The 24408-nt window shown below is 52.8% G+C and overlaps 1 protein-coding gene across 2 annotated transcripts; it reads left to right on the top strand.

The window, feature by feature from the left end:
- Positions 1-1942: 1942 nt before the first annotated feature.
- Positions 1943-24408, top strand: BPHL (biphenyl hydrolase like). Of its 2 annotated transcripts, none has more exons than XM_027525421.1 (7): positions 1943-2098; positions 8919-9096; positions 12280-12446; positions 13784-13937; positions 17516-17647; positions 19675-19798; positions 23428-23734. In XM_027525421.1, the coding sequence occupies exons 1-7, from the start codon at positions 1958-1960 to the stop codon at positions 23513-23515; spliced, it is 984 nt and encodes a 327-aa protein (XP_027381222.1). In that variant the 5' UTR covers positions 1943-1957; the 3' UTR covers positions 23516-23734. The 2 variants fall into 2 exon arrangements, with proteins under 2 accessions (XP_027381222.1, XP_027381223.1); XM_027525422.1 differs by having other exon boundaries at positions 1964-2098; positions 8919-9022; positions 23428-24408.

Raw genomic sequence — 24408 nt, 5'->3', positions numbered from 1 at the left:
CCTAACTCCTTCATCCTGGGGCCGTGCCTGCAAGATGAGGAGAGGGGGCTGGGGCCATGCCTCCATTTTGTCAGTAATGCCTAAAGAGGCTCCCAACAGGAGTATAGTTGATTTATAATGCTTTGTTAGTTTCAGATGTACAGCAAAGTGAATGTTAAACATATATCCACTCTTTTTTAGATTCTTTTATAGATTCTTTAGGTCCTTATAGACTGTTGAGTTCTCTGTTAAAACAGTAGGTTTTTATTAGTTGACATCAATAGCCTTAGCCTAAGACCTCAGCACTACCATTTTTGCTGACCAGTAGGATAACTAGTGTTAAAATTGTAGAATTATTTTTAACCCTCAACATCTCTGACAAGAAATCCCAATCAACATTTCATAAAAAAAATAAGGAAATGTTGACCCCACCCAAGATTCTGAAAGTCAAACAACAGTAGCTGGAACATTACATATTTCTCTTTCCTTCTGTGCAGGAAATTGATGCGACAGCTTTATGTTGAAAAAACATTTTATCATAGTATTTAAATCAAACCTCCCTTTACTGCCAAGAAACTCCCATGGGTCAAGGAGGACACTGCGGGTAAAACAATGTCCTATGGCTGTAACACCAGGAAGCACTGTGCAATCCACTCCACTGTTACAATGGAAGGGTGTCCAGAAGAAGTAATATAAAATGCAAGGAAGCTGCTGTAATCTCCAAATCAAGACAAGGCTAAACAGCAGCCACCGATATGCGGTTGTTTTCTGTTAAGGGAGAGAGTGAAGTGAAGTGAAGTCGCTCAGTCGTGTCCGACTCTTTCAACCCCATGGACTGTAGCCTATCAGGCTCTTCCGTCCATGGGATTTTCCAGGCAAGAGTGCTGGAGTGGATTGCCATTTCCTTCTCCAGGGGATCTTCCCAACCCAGGAATTGAACCCGGGTCTCCTGCATTGCAGGCAGACGCTGGAGAGAGTAGCCACAATCAAAAGGTATTGTTTTTTATTTTCCCTATGGAACCTTCAGCTGCAAATACTGTTTATAATCTTTAAAGACTGAACTGGTCGTAAGAAGCACACACACTCAACAGTGGTGAAATACACATAAAATCTGCCATCTCAACCGTCTTTAAGTGCACAGCCCTAGCACATTCACACTGTTTGCCGCCACGTTCCTGCAAAACTGAGGCTCTGCCCCCATTAGACACTAACCCTGCCCCCGGCCCAGCCCGACACCCACCTGCTTCCCACCTGGGCCGCAGGGGCCTCACTGATCTGGACTCACACGCGACTCCGTTTACAACCGAGCCTGCAGTCCTCGCCGATCCCCCGCCCCGGAGGCGGCCAGGGACCCCACGCGGACACAACCCCCATCCTCCGCACCTGGCGCCCCTCTCTGCTCCCGCCACAGCGCCGAGAAGCGGGAGCCCCGGCCTGTCTGCGGGATTCATCGGAGGCTCCGGCTTAGCTCTCGAGGCCCGGCCCCCCGCCCGCACCGCTTTCCAGCCGCCGCTGGCCCTCCCTAATCTCCAGGATCCCCGAGGGCAGGGGCCCTAGCGCGTGTGGGCCGGTGTAAAAACGCACAAAGCAAACCCCAGTCCCCTCCAGCTGTCAGGCTGGCGGCCCTGAGCCCACTCCTCCGCGAGGGCGAGACGCCGGTCACCGTTAGGCTACAGGTGACACCCAGGGGAGACGCTCTGTGCCGGTGTCCCCGGGAACCGCGAGCACAGGGGCGGCGAGGGATCGCCTGGACACCCTTGGTCTCCAGCTCAGCGCCCAGATTGCCCCGCGCATGCGTGCTCGGGGCGGAAGGGGTCGAGCTCGGGGCGGAAGGGGTCGAGCTCGGGGCGGAAGGGGTCGAGCTCGGGGCGGAAGGGGTCGAGCTCGGGGCGGAAGGGGTCGAGCTCGGGGCGACCGAGGGCCGGGCGCATGCGTGCTCGGGGCGGTGCGCGCTCCAGGCTGCTGGGAGACCCGGCGCATGCGCACTCCCCGGGCAGTCATATGCACTCACCATGGCGGCAGCGCTAGGCAGTCGGGCCGCGCGGCGGATGAGGCACCTCCTCTCAGCGCTGAAGCCCGGCATCCAAATCCCCCGGGCCGGACCCGCGGCCGCGTTCGGGTAATGGCGCCGCTCCCCTCCAGGGGCCCCCATACCCTCGTCCGCGCGCTCGGGGCGGCGGGAAGGGGGCAGGGGCCAGCGGCCGGGCCGGGGCCGTGAGTGGTTGCCGCCTGGCCGACCCCTTGCCCGTCAAGCCGTGACCTGGGCGCGGCCGAGGGGGCGCTGCGCTCGGCCTCGGTGGGGCGTCCGTGAGGACTGAGGCCAGGGAGGAGGCGCTCTTGAACCCCGGACCCTGGCTCCAGGGCCAGCCTGCGGTGTCCGCGCCGCGTCAGGTCATGGAGCCGCGGGCTGGACCTCGAGCTGGGACGTGCGGGAGACCCACCCGGGGGACCGGAAGATGCGGGTTCCTGGGCCCGGCTCCCCGAGGGGTGCAGGCCGTGGAGACGCCCGAGAGTCTGCCTTTCTCTCCTCTTACCACCCCCACATACCTTGAGAGTAAACAGCTCCTGGATTAACCTCTGACCCCCAGTCCCAAAGTGGGCGCCCCTGGTCCCAGGTGATGGTGGCCTGTCAAGGGGCGCGCGCGGGGTGGTCGCTGCTCACTGCCGGCGGGTCAGTTCCGCTCTTGACGAGGAAGGTGTCTGCGCACAAGCTCGGCGGGTACCTGGCCTTCAGAGCTTCACTGTACTTGATGGGGAAAAGTCCATTCCGAAGGCGTAAGGAGAGGTCTGACTAGCTTTATGCTTTCATATTCTGATTCACTGGGTCTTGAGTTTAGGATTTGATGTTGTTACCATTTTATATCTATTAGATTTTCAAAACTGTTTTCATACAGATGGTAAAATAATGTCAGTGTCTGCAGCCTCTGTAAGTCCACTGAAAAATGCCCATCTATCCCGTTTCCTGTTTACAGAAAGGGATTGAAATGAGATTACTGTGATTGCACCAGTATCTGTTACTGTTGGTTAGTGGTTGCAAGAAGGCCTCATCCACTTAGCAATGCAGATCATTCGCCCTAAAATATCCCTGGGAAACAGGTTTCTCTGGATTTTGAACCGCCATTTTGTAAATGCAGTTGAAATTGATCTGACCAAGGAAATGGCAACCCACTCCAGTATTCTTGCGTGGAGAATCCCATGGACGGAGGAGCCTGGTAGGCTGCAGTCCATGGGGTTGCAAAGAGTCAGGACTGAGCGGCTTCACTTTGACTTTCACTGTGATGGGCCAAACAAGCAGGGTGTTGATTAATCCTGAAACAAGAGTGCAGCTTGTGTAAGTAGATGAGAGCACTCCTGTAAGACATGGCTTCAGAACCACGGGTGCCCTGACCCACAATTGAGTTGTGTTCCAGAAGCTCCTCTGTACGTCTGCCGTCTTCCACCCCAAGCCTTTTCTACCTGCAGTTGTATGTTATGTGCAGTTACAGTATTAATAACTTAGGAAGCATAACAGCCCACCTGAAGACAGATGTTTTCCGGTTCAATCTGGGGATGCTCTGCCTGAGGGGAAGAGACGCACCTGCCCCTGCCTCTGTCCAGCAGTCAGGGTGAGTGCTGGCCTGGTGTCCAGCCCTGAAGGGGACTCTATTTGGCAGTGCGGTTACAGAAAAAGCATGTACACAATCAAGTTATATAACCTCTCTGGGCCTCACGCCTTGCAGAATTGTCCTAAGGATTTGAGACAGTGAATTTTAAAGGCCTGGGCAGTCAGTCATGCCCAGCTCTTTGCGACCCCGTGGACTGCAGCCCGCCAGGCTCCTCTGTCCTTAGGATTCCCCAGGCAAGAATACTGGAGTGGGTTGCCATTTCCTGCTCCAGGGAATCTTCCCAACCCGGGGAGCAAACCTGCGTCTCTTTCATCTCCTCCATTGGCAGGCCGATTCTTTACCTCTGTGCCACCTGGGAAGCCCCCATACTAGGTAATTAGCAGTTAAAATTAATAATACAAATATGAATATCTAGATAATAATACAATGTATGAAAGATGTAAAAATAAGTCATCAAAATTCGTGTTTATGCAAGCCAGTACTTTGATGTTGCTAATACTTCATTGGAAAAGGTCAGTTTTCATTCCAATCCCAAAGAAAGGCAATGCCAAAGAATGCTCAAACTACCGCACAATTGCACTCATCTCACACGCTAGTAAAGTAATGCTCAAAATTCTCCAAGCCAGGCTTCAGCAATACGTGAACCGTGAACTTCCAGATGTTCAAGCTGGTTTTAGAAAAGGCAGAGGAACCAGAGATCAAATTGCCAACATCCGCTGGATCATCGAAAAAGTAAGAGAGTTCCAGAAAAACATCTATTTCTGCTTTATTGACTATGCTAAAGCCTTTGACTGTGTGGATCACAATAAACTCTGGAAAATTCTGAAAGAGATGGGAATACCAGACCATCTGACCTGCCTATTGAGAAATTTGTATGCAGGTCAGGAAGCAACAGTTAGAACTGGACATGGAACAACAGACTGGTTCCAAATAGGAAAAGGAGTATGTCAAAGCTGTATATTGTCACCCTGCTTATTTAACTTCTATGCAGAGTACATCATGAGAAATGCTGGGCTGGAGGAAGCACAAGCTGGAATCAAGATTGCCAGGAGAAATATCAATAACCTCAGATATGCAGATGATACCACCCTTGTGGCAGAAAGTGAAGAGGAACTAAAAAGCCTCTTGATGAAAGTGAAAGAGGAGAGTGAAAAAGTTGGCTTAAAGCTCAACATTTAGAAAACGAAGATCATGGCATCTGGTCCCATCACTTCATGGGAAATAGATGGGGAAGCAGTGGAAACAGTGTCAGACTTTATTTTTTTGGGCTCCAAAATCACTGCAGATGGTGACTGCAGCCATGAAATTAAAAGATGCTTACTCCTTGGAAGAAAAGTTAGGACCAACCTAGATAGCATATTGAAAAGCAGAGACATTAGTCTGCCAACAAAGGTCCGTCTAGTCAAGGCTATGGTTTTTCCAGTGGTCATGTATGGATGTGAGAGTTGGACTGTGAAGAAGGCTGAGCACCGAAGAATTGATGCTTTTGAACTGTGGTGTTGGAGAAGACTCTTGAGAGTCCCTTGGACTGCAAGGAGATCCAACCAGTCCATTCTGAAGGAGATCAGCCCTGGGATTTCTTTGGAAGGAATGATGCTAAAGCTGAAACTCCAGTACTTTGGCCATCTCATGTGAAGAGTTGACTCATTGGAAAAGACTGATGCTGGGAGGGATTGGGGGCAGGAGGAGAAGGGGACGACAGAGGATGAGATATGAGATGGCTGGATGGCATCACTGACTCGATGGACATGAGTCTGAGTGAACTCCGGGAGTTGGTGATGGACAGGGAGGCCTGACGTGCTGCGATTCATGGGGTTGCAAAGAGTCGGACACGACTGAGCGACTGAACTGAACTGGACGGACTGATGCAGCCTTTACGGAGAAGGCAATGGCACCCCACTCCAGTGCTCTTGGCCTGGAAAATCCCATGGACGGAGGAGCCTGGTAAGCTGCAGTCCATGGGGTTGCTAAGAGTCGGACACGACTGAGCAACTGAACTGAACTGAACTGAATGCTTCATTGTAGCTAACAATCCTTTTAGAAAAAAATATACAACCCATGGCTGATTCATGTCAATGTATGGCAGAAAACACTACAATATTGTAATTAGCCTCCAATTAAAATAATTTTAAAAAATAAGTAGAAAAAAATATACAAAAGGAAAAGCTGAACATACAAGGTACAGAGAATATGTTGGACTTTCAAAATGAGGATGTATCTGATGAGGTGGCTCCCGTTTTTATTTCTGAGCCGAGTGTGACATTCAGGTGCTCGCTTCGACTTTGCAAATTGCAAGCAGGGTGACTGGGGCCCGTTACCTAAACTCTTAACACTCAGCTTCCTCGCTGGTAAAATGAGGCAAAGTCTAATGTGCATCATCAGAGGACATCATGTAGTTTAATAATTAAACTGACCGGTTAGTTCTCCTGTAGTTGTCTGCCCCAAACGGTTCTCTTCTTGCCGGCCCTGCGGTCATCTCTCCCTCACTGGGGGGGTCTGCTGCTCTGTTGGTCCTGCCGCCCAACCCTCGCCGCTCACACACAGACTTGTCCGTCCAGCCTCCCAGAAGGAGAGACAGGACAGACATAATACATGGCTTCCCAGACTGTGTTTAAAAAGGAGGCTGAATTTTTCTCTCCTCCAAAATGAATTCAGTATAACCTTTCTTATCCTTGGTTGTCTATTGGATTCTCTTGGGGAATTTAAAAAATGCAGATACCTTGATCCCATCCCAGAGATGTTCATTTAGTGCAGCCTGGGCATCTGGAGATTTAAAGGTTTGCCAGAAGATTAAAGTTAAGCTTGGGACCCCCGCTCCCCACCCCGGGTATCATGGGGGGAGGAAGTGTCTCATATACAAGGGGGCTGAGTGGGCAGGTGTGTTAGGGTGTGGAAAGTGTGAACCTGTGTCTGCTGTGTGCACCCCAGGGTCTCCTGTCTCTGCAGCTTCTGTCAGAATATCAGTAGTTGGCAGACTGGTCTTCTCTGCCAATCCCTAGGCAACATGGGGCGCCCAGCACAAAGTAGGGGTTCCGGATGTACATGAATGGGCGAATAATACAACAGTGTTTCAGAAAGCACGCGCCAGGGCTCTACCCCAGAGTGACCGGTGGGTCTCCCGGGGTTGTCCTGGGCCGCTGTATCTTTAACTCCTCAGGTGATTCTAATGAACACCCCTGCTTAAGAACACCTAGGTTAGAGAAACAATAGGAGGGAGAAAGTGGTGGAGGAGTAAAGCCCAAGGGAAGGAGGTTCATTTTTGTTCTTTTAAGTTTTCTAACTTTTTCTGGGGCCTGACTGCCATCCAAGAGCCCTTTGATATGCTGGAGGGAGAATGCAACACTCATTTCAAGTGTACTGATGTGGAAAGTTATTCAATAAATATTTTCTAAAAGGAAACTTTTCTTACATTTAAGTTGATTTGCTATTGTCCAGTTTTCTGTCCTGTTTCTCCAGCCTGGAGATGGAGGCAAGGTTCTGGGAGCCTCCGATGCCCCGGGGCCCGGCTGCTGTGACAAGGGCAGGGCCCAGCAGTGAGTGACAAAGCCCCAGGCGTGCTCCCTGCCCTGCCAGCCCAGCCGCACACCCACCGCCCTCTAGCCTGACCTTTGCTCCTCTGTGCCCACACTCTTGCCGGCCTGACCTCACCTGCCTTGCTCCACGTGTGTCCCTGACTCCTGGGCCCTGAGCGCACCAGTTCTAGAAGCACGCTCCCTACCCCATTTTCTCTCCAGCATTTTGCCCATCTTACAAGTTCATCTCAAAAGCCACTTCTCCACCCTTCCCCAGCTGCCTCTCTCCAGAACCCACAGGGCCTCTCATACTCTGAAGCCACCTTCAAAGTCCTCTGCCTTAGCAACCCTCCCCTGACACTGAGCGCCCATCCGCCCTTGTCTAGACCTGGTTTTATCTCTGTGTGCTTAGGCATTGGGGAATCTACGTGGATAGGGCAAAACACAGGGAAGTGAGAGGCTTTTGGCAGCGGAGACGTCGGACAGACCACGAAAGGGAAGTCATGTGAGCCGGGCCCCAGGAGGCTCCCAGGCCTGAGAGCCCGCAACCCCGGGTGGTGAAAGGCCCGGGGCTCAGAGATCGCGAGAGATGGCGGGGCCACGTCATATGTGACACCTTCCCTGTGCAGAATGCCGTTACAAGACATCCTTCACGCTGCAAGGCAGGGGCCCTGGAGAACCTTTCGGGCTCAACGAGTAGCAGGAGCAGTCCCTGAGCTGAGCAAGCACCGAGTGTCTGTCTGTCTGGGGAGCAGCCTCGTTCCTGTGCTGGATAGGAGTCTGACCGCTTCTCTCCCATCACGACCCTCCCCTCCCTGAGGGTGTGCAGTTGCTGCTCTGCAGATGGCCGGGGGCAAAGGAAATGTCAATAAACTGTTGTTTCCCAAGATGACTCGGAGTAGAGTGTTACGCGATTTTATCTGGTTCTGGAGCTGTCCAAGGAGCAGGATGTTAATAACGAGTAACAGCAGGGTCCGTGAGACTCAACCCAGCTCAAGGGTCCTGTGACATTTCTGTGGATCGTGAGCCTGTAGTTGGTCAGTCTCACTACCACCCAGGTCTGTGTGCTCTTTGACTCACTGCGCCTGGCAGCATCTGTCCTGGTGTGCCTTCATGGCCCTCCTGCGTGTCACCGGCCATCTGGGGAGCTGCTGGGAGGCTCTTAGAGCCTGAGGCGGGGCTGTGTGTGCGCTGTTCCTGGGTGCCCCGGTGCAGTGGTCCTGGAGCTTCTGGGACAGTCACCGAGGGGGTTGTCCTGCGCAGAGCCCCCAGGACGACACATGGTTAGATGGTGCAGCGTGGCGGTTTTGGGTCAAGGAAGGGGGCGGGGTGCGGGACTCTAGACACAGACCGGCTACTTAACAGTCAGTGCAGAGACATCTCAGCATCTTACAGACCGGTCTGGCCACATCCGAGCAGACAGGCATTCTTGACCAGGGCGGCTGCCTAGCGAACAGAGAGGCCAGAAGGTCAGCCCGTGGACCCCAAGACCAGCGTCACCCTTGGGATCACTGCCTGTGCAGCTGAGGGTCCGGGTGGCTCCCCTGGACCTGCCGGGGCCTCGAGGGGCTCGAGGCTCTGTGCCAGCGTCCCGCCCACCTCACCTCCCACGGCGGGGGCCCTGCCTCCAGCTGCGGGGCTGTGGGCCGGTTGATGTCAGCAGGCCTGTCAGCACTCCCATGGGTGGGCCTGGAGCTGGTGCTGCAGTGACCCGCCCTTTCTGGGTTTGGGAAACTGAAGCGCAGAGGGGGCGGGGCGGGTGCTGGGGCTGGCTGGCGTGCAGGCTCAGTCGCCCTCGGGGCTCGGGGCTTCTCTCTTGCAGCTCCTCCGTGACCTCCGCCAAGGCGGCGGTGAATGGCGTCCACCTGCACTACCTGCGGACCGGAGGCGGAGAGCACGCCGTCCTGCTGCTCCCGGGGATGCTAGGTGCGTGGGTTTCCGTGGCGTGCCCGGCACGCTGTCCTCTGAGCTCGGCCCCCAGTCCCAGATGCCCAGGCTTGGTACGCAGCCTTGGTGCTTTGCTGAGATGCTTTCTGTAATATTTGCCGCAATCAACTTTAGGTGGTCCAGAAAGCTACCTTTCTTGTGAAGTTTTACTTACTTCTGGCTGTGCTGGGTCTTCATTACTGGGCTTTTCTCTAATGCAGTGAGCAATGGCTACTCTCTAGTTGCGGTGCTTGGGCTTCTCGTTGTGGCTGCTTCTCTTGTTGCAGAGCACAGGCTGGGGTTGTGGTTCACAAGCTTAGCTGCTCCACAGCATGTGGGATCTTTCCAGCTCAGGGATCGAACCCGTGTCTTCTGCATTAGCAGGTAGACTTTACCACTGAGCCACCAGGGAAGCCCTGAAGATACCTTTCTACTTTATGCAATTTTCATTCCTTTAAATACCCACTTTTCTCCATGGAAGTCCAACACTGTGTAGTTTCCTGCAGCCTGAAAGTGAAAGTTGCTCAGTCATGTCTGACTCTGTGAGACTCCATAGACTCCAGGCCAGAGTACTGGAGTGAGAAGCCTTTCCCTTCTCCAGGGGAATCTTCCCAATCCAGGGATCAAACCCAGGTCTCCCGCATCGCAGGTGGATTTTTTACCAGCTGAGCCACCAGGGAAGCCCCTTCTGCAGCCTGGGGACAAGTCAAGGAAGGGGAGGGAAGGCAGGCAGGGGGAGGGAGGCAGTGAGTAGGCGACCAGCTGGCCCGGTTTGCCTGGGATTGAGGGGTTCCCGGATGTGAGGCTTCGGCTGCTACAAGTGGGACTGATCTCCCTGCTGTGCGTAACTGTGTTCAGTTACTGCTAAGTCGCTTCAGTCGTGTCCGACTCTGTGCAACCCCATAGACAGCAGCCCACCAGGCTCCCCCGCCCCTGGGATTCTCCAGGCAAGAACACTGGAGTGGGTTGCCATTTCCTTCTGCAATGCATGAAAGTGAAAAGTCAAAGTGAAGTCGCTCAGTCGTGTCCGACTCCTAGTGACCCCGTAGACTGCAGCCCACCAGGCTCCTCCATCCATGGGATTTTCCAGGCAAGAGCACTGGAGTGGGGTGCCATTGCCTTCTCTGGTGTGTTCAGTTAAGGTAAGAGCAAAGAACAAAGCTGGGCTTTCACAGCCTTTCTGAAGGTCAGAATTAGTTTGGTGTGAACAGAGCGTGGTAAAGCTAGATGGATCACCATCGCCTCCTGCAGGTAAGAAGTTTAGGTGTAGAAAGTTCAGGAGTAGAGTTTCCAGTGATCCCAGAGTATCTCAAATTTGATTTTAAGGTAAGGTTTCTGTTACTGTTTTCGGAGAAGGCAAGGGCACCCCACTCCAGCACTCTTGCCTGGAAAATCCTATGGACAGAGGAGCCTGATGGCCTGCAGTCCATGGGGTCGCAAAGAGTCAGACACGACTGGGCGACTTTACTTTCACTTTTCGTGCATTGGTGAAGGAGATGGCAACCCACGCCAGTGTTCTTGCTTGGAGAATCCCAGGGACAGGGGAGCCTGGTGGGCTGCCGTCGATGGGGTCGCACAGAGTCGGACACGACTGAAGCAACTTAGCAGCAGGGTTACTGTTTTATTTTTTATTTAGTTAAGTGATCCCATCATATACTTATTTCCTCATGATTTGCTTCTTAATCCTAAAAGTAAAGTGGCAACGTTCTTCAGTTACACGCTGGTTCCAGCTGACGCAGCCTCAGCTGGTTGTTGCAGCTATTGAGGCATCAGTGTCCAGTGTTTAGTATCTTCTGTCCAGCTAGTGTAATAGAGGAGGACCTTTCCTCCAGTGGGTGATCCCGAGCTAAAGCGATGCAGTTTGCCAGCGTAGATGGCCATTGGTTCAATATTGCTGTCATTATCCTGTATGAAAAGCTTTTAGCAATTTTAATTTTTGCTTGTGTAAAACATTAACCTGATTCAAAAATCAAGCAGCAAGTTTCTCCCCTGAACTGCTGTGTCCCCCAGCACCAGTTCCCCTCCCAACGGGCAGCCGGTGTTGATGTGTTTCCTTCTGAGGTATCATATACTGGTAACTACTCTTTAAAGTAATTTTTTAAGGTTTTAGTGTTCTTTGCCCTGGTCTTCAGATGTGTGCCAGAAAGTGTGTGTCTTGTTTCTGAAAGTGGTGTTGAGCTCCACTGCTGCCTTTTCCCACCTTCTGCCCCTCCTGCAGGGCGGTTCCCTGGAAGTCCCTCCAGTTCAGGGATCATGAGAGCAGCCTCAGATGTCAGAGCAGTAGGCTTGCACTGAAATCCATTTTGTTCTTGGCTTGGGTTTTCTGGACGGCTTACCTGGTGTTGAGAAGGTACATTCTGTCAGGGAGAGTGACAGTCCTTGATGATGTTCAGTGATCCTGCAGTGTCTTCAAAGACATTTTCTAATCATCACCAGTTTGTGAAGCAAGGTGTGGCCAGAGTTGTGAGTCCTTAGAAACCAAGTAGAGCTTAGAAATGAGATGCTGACCTGCCCCTGGACTGGGCTCCTTGGGAGTCTGGCCTTCACACCGTGTGGACCTCACCGGGCAATGCTGCCTGCCAGTCAGGTCCACCACCAGCTTGAGAACACAGTTCTACTTGCCAATACTCACATTCTGTTGTGAAACACACTGATTTATCCCCTCCGTGTCCTGCCCTCCATCATTTCCGAGTTTTAGTTTAATTTTCTGGTTTCTAGTTATGACCAGAAAATAAAATCTCCAGGGCTATTCTCGTTAGCTTTGTAAAAAACGTCTGGGATTTTAGAATTTGGCTTTGAATAATTTGGATCAAATCTCATTAATGTGTCTACAGATACTATTAAGATCTCTCTCATTTGTAATAGTCATTTTAAAAAAGAAAAAATAACCCAGAAGTACGTTGTTTCAGTAGGTTTATTTCTAGGCAGTTTCATGAGTCCTTTTTTTTTTTTTTTTTAAATAGGACAGTTAAACTGAAAAGATATCAAGCGTGCTGGATTATTAATGATACAGGACCAAGGGGAGAAGTGCGTCATCCTCCGAGTAGCCGCTCGGGGGAGGCGGGAGCAGGTCTGAGCTCCCGCGGGAGAGGAAGCCCCGGGTTCTCTCTCTGCCAGTCTGCTTTGCTGGTTATAGATTTGCTGCTAATTTGACTAGAAACCAGTTACATTGTCCCCCTGTTTCTTTTTGCTGTAGTGTGTTTGAAGCAGTGACAGCATTTCTTGGAGTGTAACCGGATGACCACTTTTATTGATAGGCAGTGGAGAGACAGATTTTGGACCTCAGATTGAGAACCTGAATAAGAAGCTCTTCACGGTGGTTGCCTGGGACCCCCGAGGATACGGACACTCCCGCCCACCCGATCGGGATTTCCCAGTGGACTTCTTTGAGCGAGACGCAAAAGATGCCATTGATTTGATGAAGGTGGGTCTCGGGGAAGAATCAGGAGGAAGGAGGCTGGGCGTCTTCGTTTATTTTGTTTCTGTGTGTGGTTTCTTCAAGGCTGACTCCTGTAGACATTCAAAGGGTTCAAAGAGATACAAAGAGGAAAGTTTTTAGAGCTACTGCTCCCATGGCTTTGAGGCTCTTCTTTTCTGGGCAGTCTTATTAAATATGTAAATAGACAGTTTGTATTGATGGCATCCTTTTATACCTAATGGTTTTCCAGCTTACTGTTTCATTGGAGTTTATCAGATAGATACTTCTATGTTAATAAATACAGATACCCTTCAGTTTATAATAGGCACTTGGTATCCATTCCATTGTGTGGACACACTGTGTCCTAATTCCCGTCTTCTGATGGGAGATACATTATTTCTAAGCTGCTGCTCTGTGTGTGTGTGTGTGTGTGTATGTGTGTGTGATTATACAGGAAGTGCAGGGAGCACTCGTGCGTGGACACTGTGGCCCTTATTCACTGCTGTAAATAGTCCTGGTGTGGCCTTTGTGGGCCTGCCCTGGTGCGTGTGTGTGAATTCCGTGCACATTTAGGAGATGACTTGCTGCGTGATGGAAGATACAGGGTGGAGCCAGAGTATTCCCCACAGGAGTCACACCAGTTTACAGTTCGGTCGACAGATGTCTCGGACTGATACTTGTTAATTTACTTTCCCAGTCATTCAGTTTTTAACTGCTCAGGAGCATCTCTCAGGTGTAACCTCTGTCCATGTACCCCATCAAGCGCATTCTTGGAGCCTGGCCGACTCACCCAAAGGTTCAGCAGCACCCCCCACCCTCACCGCTGTGTCTCCTCTGTCCCAGGCTTCCTCCTGGGGCCGGTTCTTCCCAAAGCTGCAGTAGTGACTTCACCAGATGCAGTGGCTCCAGCCCTCCAGCAGCTCTCAGGAGGCCCTCTCTGATCTGCAGACTTGCCCGCAGCGTCTTCACTCAGGCCTGTGTGGACGCACACGTTGTCACGACCAAGTGGAGCTGACTTCCGCTGTGTCCTTTTCCGGGAGATGCGCACCCTGAAGACGTAGCGCCCTCCCGACTCAGAACAGCACTGGATGCTGTATGCGCGCTTAGGCGTCTGTGACAGCGGTCTTCTCACCACAGCAGGCCGAGAGGAGACGTTCATGTCACAGATCGTGGGCTCCGGGGTGTCTCTCTGACGACCAGCGGACACGCCACAGCTGTCTCGACCCCAGGCGTTATCCATCTCGGGTTCTCCCCACAGCTAGGAAGCTGTGTCGACCCCGGGCATTATCGATCTCGGGTTCTCTAGGAGCCCTCACCGTGCTGTTTTGCTGTGTTTGCCACAGACACTGAAGTTTAAGAAGGTCTCTTTGCTGGGGTGGAGCGACGGGGGGATAACAGCCCTCATCGCAGCCGCACGGTACCCCTCGTATGTCAGCAAGATGGTGATCTGGGGGGCCAACGCCTACGTGACTGAGCAGGACACAGAGATTTACCAGGGTAGGTCCCTCCTCCCCGCCCTGCTTAGACGTGTGTTGACAGGTCATGGAGAGATGAAGGGTTCTCAGCAAAGTCCTGCACTTTAACTAGTCTGCGTTTTAAAGTTTCCTATTTCCAGAAGTGACACTCAGGAAAATACATCAGTATTTACATTTCCTGCTGTGCTAGTGACCTTCTGGGAAGGAGGGGGGTTGACATGAAGTGTAAGTTGCAGCCTCAGGTACCCTGAGTGTGGAAGGGAACAGTGTACTCCAGTGGGAAACCTTAGTTTTGATGAAGAACTCTTGTGCTGTTCACACTTTCTAAGGTTGTCCTTCAGGCTTATCTGTGAGGACTTTTAGAGACACAGAGCAGGGGCTGCAGATGCAGCCCACCAGCCCGGCCACCGCCTGTCTGTGTCCGGCTGAGGCTCCAATGCAGGCAGCCGGCACTGTGGGTGCCAGGGACCGGCTGGGGTCCCTGCCCAGGCCCTGTGCAGGCGGCTGGTTCGCCCCACCAGGCCCCCGGTCAGGACATCTAGCTGCCAGCTTGGGAGCTGCTAGGCCCCCAGCAGCCGAACCTGCCCGGGGACTCCAGCCCCGCCCATGGCTGCCCCTCCTCTTCCGAACCATTTCCCCAGTTTGTCAGAGTTTAACAAAACACAAAAAACCCTCCTTGGGGGGGATCTCCTCACTGAGTGGGTGTCCACCACTTACTTTTGCTCCTCCTCCTCCTCCTCCCCCAGCCTCCTCCCTCTCCCCTCTCCTTCCCCCTCCTCCCCCTCCCCTCCCCTCCCCTCCCCTCCCCTTCTCTCCCCTCCCCTCCTCTCCCCTCCCCCTCCTCTTCCCTCCTCCCCAACCCTTTCAGGGACTGATTGAACTTTGTAGACTGAGTCTCCACTTCCCTGTTTTTGTTCATCTCCATCTCAGCGTTGCTGTGTGTAGGGCTCTGCATAATTTCTTAAGCTTTTTCTTCCAATTTTCTAGTTGTTTCATTAGCTTTATAAAGATTCTGATTGTTTTGTGGTTTTTTGATTCAGTTCAGTTCAGTTCAGTAGCTCAGTCATGTCTGACTCTTTGCAACCCCATGAACTGCAGCATGCCAGGCCTCCCTGTCTGTTACCAACTCCCGGAGCCCACCCAAACCCATGTCCATTGAGTCAGTGATGCCATCCAACCATCTCATCCTCTGTCATCCCCTTCTCCTCCTGCCCTCAATCTTTCCCAGCATCAGGGTCTTTTCCAATGAGTCAGCTCTTCACATCAGATAGCCAAAATATTGGAGCTTCAGCTCAGCATCAGTCCTACCAATGAACACCCAGGACCGATCTCCTTTAGGATGGACTGGTTGGATCTCCTTGCAGTCCAAGAGACTCTCAAGGCTCTTCTCCAACACCACAGTTCAAAAGCATCAATTCTTCAGTGCTCAGCTTTCTTCACAGTCCAACTCTCATCCATACATGACCACTGGAAAAACCAGAGCCTTGACTAGATGGTTTTTTGATTAGCAAGTAATTGCTTACCCTTAATCTGAAAACAAACAAAATAAATGGTGAGCATAAATTGAGAATGCTTTCCTTCAGAGCTGTCCACTTGCTGCCCCTGGGAACCACTGGATAGTGCCAGGTGAGGCCCAGTTTCATCCCCGGTTCAGCCGTGTCCACCCTCCCTCAGTGAATAGTCACCCTCCCTCGAGGCAGCCCTGCATTCGAGTGGTCACACCAGTCTGCTGTGTTTTCAGGGTTCCTGCCTTTTATGCGCACACACATACTCACTCATACTCGTTTCCATCAATTACTGCAGACTTCAGCGATGCAGCAGAAATTATATGTTATGAAAGAGCTCCTTGTTCATGGCAAGAGGGCCTGCAGCGGGTGTGGTCCGCTCCGTGGCCAAGGGCAGAGCCACTGGTCCCGCGCCGGCCGCCCGCTCTCCCCTCCCCATCCCACACCACCCGAGCTCCTCTCCTCGTCCTCCACCGCCCGCTCTCCCCTCCCCGTCCCCCACCACCACCCGCTCTCCTCTCCCCTCCCTGTCCCCCACCACCGCCCGCTCTCCTCTCCCCTCCCGGTCCTCCACCACCCTATCTCCCCTCCTCGTCCTCCGCTGCCGCACGCGCTCCCCTCCCCGCTCCTCATCCTCCTCCTCCGCTCTCCTCTCTCCGTCCTCCTCCGCAGCCCTCTCTCCCGTCCTCATCCTCCTCCTCTCTCCGTCCTCCTCCGCAGCCCTCTCTCCCCTCCTCATCCTCCTCCTCTCTCCGTCCTCCTCTGCAGCCCTCTCTCCCCTTCCCATCCTCCTCCTCCTCCACTCTTCCCTCGCCGCCCACTCTCCCCTCCCTGTCCCCCACCCGCGCTGCCCTCTCCGTCATCCTGCACCACACACGCTCCTCCCTCCGGACCTCCTTCCGCCTCTACTTTTCAGGCTGCTTCTCTACATCTCCCCCTCCCATCCAAAGTCTCCTCACTTCCGCCCAGAGCAGTTCAGTGTCCTCAGCCTCTGGAGTCGTCCTCAGCCTCTGAAATCCACCCCAACGCACATCTGCAGGGTAGGGGAGCAGGAGGAGAACGGCAGGCGCTCTCTGCCGGGTCACCTGCCCCAGGCAGCAGTTCGAGCAGCCCACTCACCCCAAGCATGCTGGGCCCCCAGGTGCCCGGCCCAGTCCCGGTCACCACATGGGCCACATGCGCCTGCCGTCCTGTCTTCAGGACGCGTCATGCAGATGGAGCTCTGTACCTGAGGGGCTCGGCGAGCACTGTGCACTGTCCTCAGGAGCAACAGACTCCACAGAGTCACTGTGTTGTAAAGAAAAATGGAAAAAGCGGGCTAAGGGATTGAATTTGCTTATCCATTCTGAAGCCATCATTTCCTTTCTGATCAGAGTCATCTGTGAGACAGCTTGTAGTTAGTAGTTACAATTTCTCCAGTGGCAGAACTTGGAGCAAATGATGTTTATGCATTTCTCAGTGTATGTAAATACAATTCAGAAAAACTCTGTTATAAGTAATCTCATTTTTACTCTGCTGACCCCAGTTAGAGAAGGAAATGGCAACCCACTCCAGTCCTCTTGCCTTGAGAATCCCAGGGACAGGGGAGCCTGGAGGGCTGCCGTCTATGAGGTCGCACAGAATTGGACACGACTGAAGTGACTTAGCAGCAGCAGACCCCAGTTAGGGGAATACCGCTTCTGTCTTACACCTTTAATGGAAGCCATTACTTTAGATCTGGTTTCGTTCCCTTGGTCAGAATCTGCTGGTGCCCAAGGGCCGCTGTGGAGGACAGAACACGGCGGGACCCTGACACAGCACTCAGCGTTCACCGTGGGTGCAGCAGCCGGTGGGGGTGGCGGTGCTGGGCAGTGACACGGGGGCTGGGTGGATGCAGCAGCTGGTGGGGGTGGCGGTGCTGGGCAGTGACTCGGGGTCTGGGTGGATGCAGAAGCCAGTGGGAGCGACGGTGCTGGGCAGTGACGCGGGGGCTGGGGAAGGCCTGGCCGGCCGGGCGAAGCCTGGCGAGCCACATAGCGCTGGCCACTCTGCTCTGTGGGCGACGATGGGTTTAGTCTCAGACCCATCCTTGCCCACACGTCTGTCTGTCTTCCAGGCATCCGGGATGTTTCTAAGTGGAGTGAGAAGACGAGAAAGCCTCTGGAAGCCCTCTATGGGTTCGACTACTTCGCCAGAACCTGTGAAAAGTGGGTGGATGGCATAGAGCAATTTAAGCATCTTCCAGACGGTAGGTCACACGAGCCACTTAACAGTCCCTTTGCTGGTTAGAGAGGCCGAGTGAGTTCCCCTGATGCTTGAGAATTCCTTGGGGATTGACACACTCGCCCACCATCCTTCCACACTGACGCGTGAGCAGAGGGTGATCGTGTACAAAGGCAGGTTCTTGTGCCGCACACCCTTCTGGCATCAGAGACAGACGTGTGTACAGAGTTCACGTTGCTGAGTCTCTCGTAGCACGCTGGTCTTTTCCCCTTTGTCTCCAGAAGTCTCACATGCTCTTCTAACTCCAGGATGGTCACTCAGAAACAAACAGTGGCCACACAGACGTCCCCCTTTTCACGTCTAGAGGCATCAGCCCACTGCCGCCTCTCTTACCCGGCAGGAGAGGAGGGGTCTCTGTCACGACCCTCGGCCCTCGTGGAGTCAGGAAAGGAAAAGGGTATTCAGCCCTTTCCCGTCTTCAGAGCGACGTTGTGTCACTTCGGCCGTGACAGGTGTGTTCCAATAACAAGAACTGGCACCCTTGAGAGAAGCTCTGAATTAAAGTCTGTTCTTAGAGCTGTTTTCATTTGTAATCTCTCATTTTTCTAATTGCCAAAAGAATAGAGAGTAGGTGGGATCTGACCTTGAAACACATCAGTTACCAAACAGTTATGATTCAGGGCCCAGTTTTGTCTCCTCAGTAGTCATTTCCAGAATGAGTCATCTGTCAGAACTTTCATAATGAGAAGGACGTTTGGAAATGTTACTTTTTTGCTGTAAGTTCAAAACAAGTATATCCTGTTCAGACACGGTATCCACCCATAGGAACAGGGCCTTGAAATATGTTTCAGGAGGCTGGAAAGGCAAGCCACAGACAGGAGTGACTGTTTCCCGAAGGACGGGGGTCCAGGGCTTGTGAGGTCTTCGTTCCCCGACCTGGGATGGGCTCCCCTGCAGTGGAGGCACGGGGCCCTAACCTCTGGGCCATCAGGGAAGTCCCTGAAAAAACTCTAAAAACTGAACAGGTAGAAAACAGCCTCATTAAAATACAGACAGACAGTGAGATCCCACTACCTCTTAGAACAGCCACACGGGAATTTTAGGGCAGTGAGAGCACTCTGTGTAGTATCATAGTGCCGTGTCTGTGTCATCCTGCGTTTGTCCAAACCCACAGCGTGAGAACCGCAGATGCAGGGTGGTGATGATGCGTCTGCTGTAACAGATGTCTGACGGGGGTGTTGGTGATGGGGAGGCGAGGAGACGGGGTGTGTGCCCGTGCCTGCCTTGCAATTCTGCTGTAAACCTGAAACTCTGAAAAATGAGGTCTACTGCAAAAGAGAAAGGGAGGGAGAAAGTGTCACGGAGAATCTGGCACCGCCTGAATCATCTTACGGCAAGGCTGTCAGTAAACGACCTCTCTCCCTGCAGGGCTGGTTCCATGCATTGAGGCCCTTGTCCAGTCCTCGGGGTTGTGGCCGCTCAGCGTAGTGTACGGACGCGTCGCGGGTTTGGCGTCAGACAGGCCCGGGTGTGTGCTCTGGCTTTGCCATGTGGCTGCTGTCCGAGTGGATTCAGGGAAACAGCAGGTCGGGACGCGGAGCCCGGCCTGTGCCTTGCTGCCCAGGAATGCGGTCGTCCCTCGGGGCAGGGCCTGTGGTCTCCCCAGGGCGGGCAGGGGGCAGGCAGGGTGGAAGGCAGCTTCCGTCCTGCTGAAACTGTGGCTTCGCTGTGAGGAGCACAGACTTGGAGGGCCGGCGGGGGCCCCTGTACTTCAAGGGAGAAGCTTTTCAGATGGCCCATGTAATATGAAGACTTGCAGGTTTTTTTGTTCAGCTGCTGTTTTATATGAATTATGAATCTTAATCAGCCAGGACTCCTTGTTCACTAGTAGAGCTTAAAGGAAAAAGGCCAGGAGAGACACAGAAAAGGAAACCTGCAGACTGTCGGAGCTGGAAGCACTCAGGCCATCTGATCCAGGCCAGACGCTGGCGGGGGTGGGGGCCTGCCCCCCACCCCAGGAGGGCCTCAGGAGAACAGTCTCGTGTCTTGCAGGGAGCATCTGTCGGGACCTGCTCCCCCTGGTCCAGTGCCCTACCTTAATCGTGCACGGCGAGAAGGACCCCCTGGTCCCACGTTTCCATGCAGACTTCTTACACAGACATGTGAGAGGGTCACGGTGAGTCCAGCTGCAGCCAGCGCTCTGCCCCAGGGCCCTGGGAGGCAAGCGGGAGGTGCTGCAGGAGGCAAAGGCTGAGGGCTGGGCTTTCAGGGTGTACCCCACCCCATTTGGGAAAGAGGGGCCCAGGTGCCCTGGGTTTTGGCAGCGGGATCAGGGGCTCCCGCCCTGGTGGCACCAACCCAAACAGCCATCTCTCCCTTGGGAGCTCTCACTGTAAAAGCACCGCCTGCCCAGCAAGTCTATAGAATCAAAACAAGGAAGCAGATCGCTGTCACTTGCCATCCACGTAAATACTTCCGTGATTAGCACTTTTGTGTGTTCCTCCTTTCCTAGTATTTTTTAACATAAATACAATCGTATTCTGTCTTCAACTTTGATTCCTGCCTTTTTCCTGCTTAAAATTATGTTGTACACTTTTCACGTTAAGCCTTAAACATATACACCTCAGAGAAGAACCTGTTGCTCAGAACCACAGGAGAGCAGGGTCTGCCCACCGGCCCCGGGCACACTGGAGGGCCTGACGAGATGTGTCAGCAGAGCCTGGTCTTCAGCCTCATTCATGTCTGTGTGGAACAGAAGTTTATCGTTTAAATACTCAGGCTGACGTGAGAGGCAGCTTCTGCTGGTACTTATTCAGGATGAAAATTCCACGTTGAATAAACCTGATGTTTCCCTGATAACACAGTGAGGCACATTGTGAAGGAGAAAGTAAGGTCTGGCCAGGAGGTCGTGGCTCGCAATAAACTCCCAGGGAACCCTGACCTGTTGAGAGCCTGAGTATTCACCCCAGAGATGCTGTCATTACCCGGGACATCTTTGGAATTGTATAGAATTCTTTTGAAATTGGCCTCATTCTAAGTGACCTAAGAACATCCTTCTCCTCCCCGACGTGAGCCACTTCCAGTGCCAACTGCAGGCCAGCCCGCCTGGACCGCCCCTGAGCTCGGAGTAGACTCAGACACGGTCCCTCCACTTCCTAATTGTGCTCTTTATTCCACAAGAGATTTTAACAAACAGATTTCTTGGACAGTTTATAAATGTGGGAAACATGCTTCTTATTCTGCAATAAAATATCACTAGTATAAACTTGTATAATTTCTGTTTCCAAACAGCATTTCATATTTCAGAAGGCACCTTATTTTACTACAATATCTAATTGTACTTTACAGCAAAATCATGGAAAAAAATTCTGTCCCTATTTTACAGATGGGGTAAAATCAAGGCTGAGACACGTTAAGTCATCTTCCAAGGTTGCATAGCTAGTAAATGACAAGTCCTGGATCTTTTTTTTTCCTCGTAATACAGTGCGTCCCTCCCCCAACACAGCTGCCTCTCATACTCTTATTTTAATATGGTGATGAGAGGCCTGAATCACCTACTTTCTGACCTGGTTAAGTGTCTTCTCTCTTCAGAAATGACAAGTTTTTGCACATTGATGCTCATGATAAATGACATGTGTTCTCTTAGAGAGCCAGGTTCAATAAAAGTCTGCAAGAAAGTTTAATTTAGGAATTCTGTTCCAGACCCATCTCCTAGCAACTGAATACATCAATATGGGAGAAAAATATTCCCTTACCGTTCAGATGTTAATGGTTTCAGTACATTCGTTTATGGAAGGTCGTTTTCTCAGAGTAGGATTCTTTGGAACAGTTGAGTCAAGAGGAAAGTGTGCTGCGATGATTGTCTGAAACTGGCCGGCATATTACGCTCGTGCCCTTCCTCTGCCGGGAGAGCCCTGTAGGTTGGCCAAGAAGCTAAAAACAGTGGTTAATTTTGGACCCACAGAAGGAACGTTGATTCCTTGAGCATCAAGGTCCTCCTCCGACTGTGCTCACAGGCCTTCTGACCCCTAGGGAGCCACTTAAGTGCAGGGTGCTTCCCATGAACTTGGGGCTTCATTTCCTTGCCAGAAACAATTAAAGACACAGGCTGGCCCCTCAAAGATTTTACCTGCAAATAGATATCAGGTATGAAACAAATGCCTTTGTTTCCTAGAGCTGCTCCCAGAAACAGTCGTGTGTATTTCTGTATCCGTTTCCCAGGTGGGCCCAGTGGAGTCTGCCATCCCTCCCTGCTATCTTCTTGCGGGATGAAGAGGGGCATATGCACACACCTGAGACGGACAGGGACTCAGGACAGAGTAGCCGCCTCTGCGGACGGGACGCTGGTGTGGGCGTCAGTGGTCAGAGCCCGAGACAGCCGCGGGGAGCGCGGCGGTCAGTCAGCGGCGCCCTCGGGCCTGCTGGTGGTCTTTGCTGAGACCGAGCTCTCTACCTGGGGAGCACAGACCGCACCGTGCCTGAGTGGACAGGATTCGTAGCTGGTGTCGGTGCTTCCTGCTTGGGAATCTCCACAAAGCACGGAAGAGGGCTGGCCCCCTCAAAGCAGGGCTCCGCGTCAAGGTCTAGCTCGGTCCACGCTGGGAGGCCCGGGGCGGCTCAGTGCCCCCTTGCCTGCCGGCATCCTCGGTAGCTGGCTCTTTCTGTCCCTTGAGGACAGAAGCCGTGAGCGTCCTGCGAGCCCCGTCCCTCTAGAGGGCCGCTCGCCCTTCTCTTCTGAGCAGCACTGGCCTTGACTGGGGAAGGCCTAGGCTACTGCTGACAGCATTACTAACCTTCCCCAGGGGCTCAGAAAGATACCAACCACAGATCCTCCTCTGTCAAGCCGGTGATCTTGACAGCCTGGATACCCCCTCACCCCCCTGCCCCACATGGTCAGTTGCCAGAGACCGGGCATCACCCAGGGACAGGTCTGTTCCAAGCTTCCCCCCTGCCCGTTCACCAAGGTCCTGGAGCTCCCAGCCCCCTGCTGTGGAAAGCAGAGAAGCAGGCGATGTGGTGACTGGCATTCTGCCTGAATACAGTCCTTTTAACATCAGTGACAGTGGACAGAGCAAGTCAGGCCTGCACGTGTGTCCTGGAACCTTTGTTTAAAACTCCATGTCTGCACTGTTATAGGCAGTAATGCAGTTTAGAACTCAGAGAAGCCTGCCTTTATTAAAGAAATTGCAGACCATCCACATCTGATGAGCCCCGTTGAAAGGAAGCGCCTCCCGAGGGGGGCGGGGTGTCCTGAGGGCCGCAGATCCGGGCGGGGCCGGCACCCCCAGCCTCAGGGAGGCACTGCCCGGCCGTGTGCAGACTTACCCAGTCCTCCAGCACCCAGGGCAGCCTGGGGGCTTCAGCCGCAGGCGGCAGCGCCTTCTGACGGGTTTTCCCACTACGCAGATACTCCAGGAAGCTCCAGTCCAGTGGATTCTGGACACTTCGTATTTTTACCATCTTTCCAATCCTCTCTTAAAACCAGTCTTACTAAAATGCTTTTTCCCTTAGGTACCCACCAGGTTGCACGTCCTCCTCTCAGTCAGGTTTCCAGTCAAACCACTCCTTACCTGGTTCAGCTCCCAGTGCAGCGGAGCACTCCTTGGCTGTTGCGGCAGCCTCGGGCTCTCGCTCCCGAGTCTCTGTTCTGGGGCCACCCCTTAAGATGGACTCACCCTTTCTCCTGATGGAGGTCGCAGGGGACAGAAAACAGGGCGGTTGCCCAGTGAGGTTTCCGTGAGACGTCAGGGAGGGGGCGGGTTTTCTGACGATGCGCCACTAACCGTCCGTCCGCCTTTCCCTCAGGTTACATCTGATGCCGGAAGGCAAGCACAACCTGCACTTACGCTTCGCAGACGAATTCAACAGGTTAGCGGAAGGCTTCCTCCAGTGATGTGTCCCAGGACGCGTGGACTGGTGAGGCCTGGGCCCGCGGGCCAGCCCTCTGCTCACCTGCCTGCCAGGCTCCCTGTGCCTCCCCACAGACTGCTCCTAATCCAGTACCGCTGAGGACATAGCATCCTCTTTCATAGCTGCAGAGCTTGAATCTGACCTTTTCATACTGGGATTTTCTTCCATTGCTTTAAATAAATTCCTGTCGTGATTTACTTTACTTTCAGGTAAGGTTAAGCACATGTAGTGCTCACGACTGCTGCTCTTAAGGTGAGCTGAATGTACGTGCTGCCTTCTATTGGAGGGGTGCAGGCGTGCACTGGCCTCTGGAGTCATCACATTGTCCACAGAGAGGTGGGGAAGCTGAAAGCAGCCCCCACCCAGGGCCCTGGATTCCATGTGCTCATGGGGCTGCTGGGATCACGCAAACCGGGGAAGAAGGCCAGCGTGGTGCCCTGCTGTCTCCCTACACACTCCTGGCTGCTAGTCCCTGAATGCTTTGGGCCAGTGGAGATAAATTTGCTTGCTTGCCTCTCTCCCTGGTGTCTCAGATGGTTAAGAATTCACCTGCAATGCAGGAGAGACCCAAGTTAAATCTCTGGTTTGGGAAGATCCCCTGGAGAAGGGAATGGCAACCTACTCCAGTATTCTTGCCTGGGAAATCCTGAGAACAGAGGAGCCTGGTGGGCTACAGTCTGTGGAGTCACAGACAGTCAGACATGACTGAGTGACTTACAACACTTTCAGTACTTGCCTCTCTCTACTAAAAGAGCAGAAAGGCTATTAATTAAAAATATGAAAATAAAAATCCTATTAACAGTTACTAAACCCAGAAACATACTTGGAAAGGAACCATTCAGTGAAAGAATAAAAATTATTTGCAATAAAGAGAGA

Source organism: Bos indicus x Bos taurus, chromosome 23 (genome assembly GCF_003369695.1).
Source record: "Bos indicus x Bos taurus breed Angus x Brahman F1 hybrid chromosome 23, Bos_hybrid_MaternalHap_v2.0, whole genome shotgun sequence".
NCBI classification, from domain to species: domain Eukaryota; kingdom Metazoa; phylum Chordata; class Mammalia; order Artiodactyla; family Bovidae; genus Bos; species Bos indicus x Bos taurus.
The sequence above is the reverse complement of the archived record's forward strand: the minus strand, read 5'-3'. Positions and strand labels throughout refer to the sequence as shown.

Coding starts and splice junctions, on each gene's coding strand:
- BPHL (XM_027525421.1), top strand. CDS start 1,958: ATGCGCACTCCCCGGGCAGTCATATGCACTCACCATGGCGGCAGCGCT. Junction 12,447..13,783: donor ATGCCATTGATTTGATGAAG/GTGGGTCTCGGG, acceptor TGTTTGCCACAG/ACACTGAAGTTTAAGAAGGT. Junction 17,648..19,674: donor ATTTAAGCATCTTCCAGACG/GTAGGTCACACG, acceptor CGTGTCTTGCAG/GGAGCATCTGTCGGGACCTG.